This window comes from Saprolegnia parasitica (assembly GCF_000151545.1).
Source record: "Saprolegnia parasitica CBS 223.65 unplaced genomic scaffold supercont2.97, whole genome shotgun sequence".
In the NCBI taxonomy this organism is placed as follows: domain Eukaryota; phylum Oomycota; class Saprolegniomycetes; order Saprolegniales; family Saprolegniaceae; genus Saprolegnia; species Saprolegnia parasitica.
In genome coordinates, this window is record NW_012156491.1 from 2,422 (window position 1) to 6,000 (window position 3,579).

General features: G+C 54.9%; 2 protein-coding genes across 2 annotated transcripts; one reads left to right on the forward strand and one right to left on the reverse strand.

Moving 5' to 3' along the window:
• Window positions 1-29: 29 nt before the first annotated feature.
• Window positions 30-257, forward strand: SPRG_13341 (hypothetical protein; the record flags this gene model as incomplete). Its single annotated transcript, XM_012352321.1, has 2 exons — window positions 30-70; window positions 107-257. The coding sequence occupies 2 exons, from the start codon at window positions 30-32 to the stop codon at window positions 255-257; spliced, it is 192 nt and encodes a 63-aa protein (XP_012207711.1).
• Window positions 258-1,733: 1,476 nt separating this feature from the next.
• SPRG_13342 (hypothetical protein) lies at window positions 1,734-3,421 on the reverse strand (the record flags this gene model as incomplete). The annotated part of the gene is made up of 7 exons (XM_012352322.1): window positions 1,734-1,906; window positions 1,951-2,171; window positions 2,215-2,382; window positions 2,444-2,648; window positions 2,691-3,026; window positions 3,074-3,130; window positions 3,179-3,421. 7 exons carry the CDS (start codon window positions 3,419-3,421, stop codon window positions 1,772-1,774), a joined length of 1,365 nt encoding a protein of 454 aa, XP_012207712.1. The 3' UTR covers window positions 1,734-1,771.
• Window positions 3,422-3,579: the final 158 nt, after the last annotated feature.

A 3,579-nucleotide genomic window follows, 5' to 3' on the forward strand; every position in this document is an offset into this window, starting at 1 on the left:
AAGACGCCGTCGGGCCTCAGATCGCCAAGATGGTGCACGAGACCGTGGTCCAGTGGTCCGGCTTTGTCCGGTCGGCTCTACGGGACCCAGATCGGCCACTCCACAGCAAGGTCCACATCACAACGATTGTGGCTCTTCTCTGCGAAGACAACACGTACGCAGAAGCCCAGGCCAACAACGACAACATTTGCAGCAGCCTCGCGCTTCCTCGCCGACTTCCACGCACTCTCGCCGCGGAGCTCGACGCACTCAACTAGCAAGATAGCGACACTCGTCCACCGTACACTCTTCTCCACCGACGAGCCTTTTCAACATCAGCCATGCATCCAACAGTGTCCAAAACCTAGCCAACGACTTCCATCTGCCCACGAGTTCAAGTGAGCACCCCCCGTGTACCTTCGGGTGCTGCAGCTCCAGGTCGGTCGCATCCAAGTGGAGCTCCGCAACACGGGTCTGGCTCACGGCCGCGAAAGCGCCGACGTGGCCCCGCGGTGCATCGATTGGTCTCCCCAACTCGAGCTCTGCTGAGGCTTGACCGTGCGGGAGTAGTGGGAAGAAATCAAGAGCAACCGGTCGCTCAAGTAGCTTGGCAACGGACGACATTCAAGACGAAACCCATAGGGTAATTCCGGTAATATACCGCCTGACATGAATGTACGAATTAATCCCCTGGGATGCTGGTACGCCACGTAAACGTTCCTGCCAGGAAAAACGACCGTTGGGGAGGTCCGTAAATGGAGTGTGAAAAACACAAGTCTGAAGAGTGGAAACTGGAATTTACACAATAATTTGTACTAAATGTGTTGGATTCTACACTCGATCATGAGCTGACTCTTCAGGATTAAAATTTGTAAGATGGGTGTGAAAAACAACGGTATGAAGAGTCGAAATGAATTTACACAGTATTTTACACTAAATTTGTTGAATTTTAGTCATGACCAAGTTTTCACTCTGTTGTATTAGTGCTTTATTAGTGAAAAGTGTTGAAATATGCACCAGGCCTATCTCTACATGCTTCATACAGTATATATGTGCTCTTGTCTTCTGCGCATACAACGTTCTACGTCCTCTTCGACACACAGATAATCATGGAGTAACGTTAGGCGACGATAGACAATGGTGACCTCGCGTTCCACGCGCTCAATCTTTTCCTCGGTACGCCATGTTGGTATGTAGCATGGCGCTGACGGCCTTCGCTTAGTCAATACTAGTATTTACTAGTATGTTTATTTGGTTGTCATCTTGCCCCGCGAAAAAGCGCAATACGACGAGAAGCGCGAGTCGAGCCGCTATCTACTTGTGTCTACCTTCGTGCCCATCGCGTAGCACCTCGAAGCTAACGCTTTCCATACTTACAATGTTCAAAGAAAACGAGCAGCACAACGCTAGGCTGTCTACCCAACGAGTACGGCGTACAATATTCTGGCGACGGCGTTGGTTGTGGAGCACGCTGAAATATTTTCAACACGCTATCGCAGTGACCACACACCACTTGCAATGCTGCTTTCCCTCATCTCGTGCTGCTCTGGCAGGCAGTGGTCACTTGATGCCCACATTAGACCAGGGTTAACCCCTGCGTTTGACCTGCGATTCTACCTGGCTCTTTTCGTGGGAATTTGGCGACGGTGAGCCATGAGCGAGGCCCAGAGCTTTGCCACGGGTATGCATATCGTGTCCAGGAGCAGTACCAGTCGAGGGCCTGCGGCCATGAAAAGTGCCCTTCCCTCGAGGAATGGTTGTACGTGATGGGATTATATTTGTAAGTTTGTACTTAGCGTAGTTGCATGCGCAGCTGATTGATGGCTTTGTCGAGACCAAAGAGGCTCGACTCGATATTAGACTTGCGCCTGCGTGCATCGATCGTCCTCGAGGCGGATTGTTCGAGCTTGGCGTACTCGGCCTGGAGCTGCTCCCATTGGATTCCTCCATCTCCGAGTATAGTCGTCATACCTGCTCTTTTTCAAGGTTGAGGTCGAGGAGCTTTCGCTCCAACTGGCGCTTGTACATGACGTCGTTTTGCAGCGACTGCTTCTCGGTTGCGTACGGTGCACTGAGCTCCATGTCGATCACGCTGCGGTGACGCATGTCCCCGCCCTCTTCGGTACTGGTTTGATAATGAAGCAAATTGCGAATGTTGTTCGAGCCATTCAGCTCCACCTTGCTCATGGAGGCTATGCGAATATATCGTTTCTTATACGGAACCTCCTCAGGTACCTGCAGTTGTTGGCATTGACCGCCGGGCATCGCCGTAACCGAGGTCCGCCAGCGACACAGGGCCGCTGCGTCGCGTCATACGCTCCTTTGTCGGTGATGTGGTCGGACGGGCGTCGGCCAGCATCTGGTTGTAGGACTCGACGACAGCACTCGGGCGCCGTTCCGTTTCTGGTTAAGACACTGTAAGTTGCCACAGACAGTGTTTGGAACGATAGTGCGTGCATTGTACCAGGGAATCCTTGCCCGTGCACATCTGGTATGCGGATCGCGTTCGGAAAGAGCGACGACTCGACATAGGCTGGTTCCCGACTCGATGGTGGCGGACCAACGTCGTCACGCCGGTCGAAGTTGCGCTGCTGCGCTTGGAGTCGTTCGAGCTGCTGCGAGTGCTGGGTGTCTCTGGCCGCAACGTCAGCCTGGTGCCGAGCATGCATCTAAATACCATGTGCATTTTGATGCGGACTACAATTGGCTACCGCAGATGTCTGGCGCAGCTGCTGCAGCAGATCATCTCGCTCTTGCGTCAACAAAGCAATCTGGTTGGTCGTGCGCCACGTCTCCGTGTTTTGGCTTTGGCTTCGCTGCAGCTGCGTGAGCTCGTAGACCACTTTGGTATAGTCTTTTCGGACGCGCTCCAGCTCGGTCGATGTGGTTGCCAACGTCGCCTTGCACTCGTCGAGCGCAAACTGAACGCTTTCCAGCTTGGTTCGCGCTGTCGCCAGCTCTGTGGACTTCGCTGCCAGTGCGTCGGCGTCACTGCTGACCCTACGCTCCGTGTCGTTCAGCGTCTGTCGCAGTGCCTGGAGCTGGGCCTAATCGTGAATGGGAGGAATAACATCCTGCCGACACGATGCGAAACCTCCAACATCGTCACACGCTTCTTGTCACTGGCCGCGTCCGTCTTGGCTAACTGCAGCTACAAAGCATCTGAACTTTGCGATGCGGGTGCTACGGTGCTACGTACCTCGGCTACCTTGGCTGCTAACGCCGCCTCGACGTGGGTGACCTTCTCTTCTAGCGACGCCATGTCCCGGGCTGTCACGTGGCGAGCATCGTCGCCTTGGCGCAGTAGCGTCTCGACTTGCGACTCGAGTGCCAGTGTTTTTGTCTTCGAAGCATGAAGTTCCTTCTCCAGCGCTGCGCGGTCAAAGCTCGACTCGTCGCGCTCGAGTGAGCGAACGGCAACCGTCGGTGGCGGCGGTGCCATGGTCAAGCGAGGACGAGGCAGCAAAAGTTGCGCACTCGACTCGATGGAAGGCGAGCGTTCCGGGTAGACCCATTGCGAGCTGCAAGACAGTTCTGCCTCGAGCGGCGCCCGTGCGCTCGGAGGCCGCACGCGGCGCGCTGCTTCGGCCTGCCGGACCG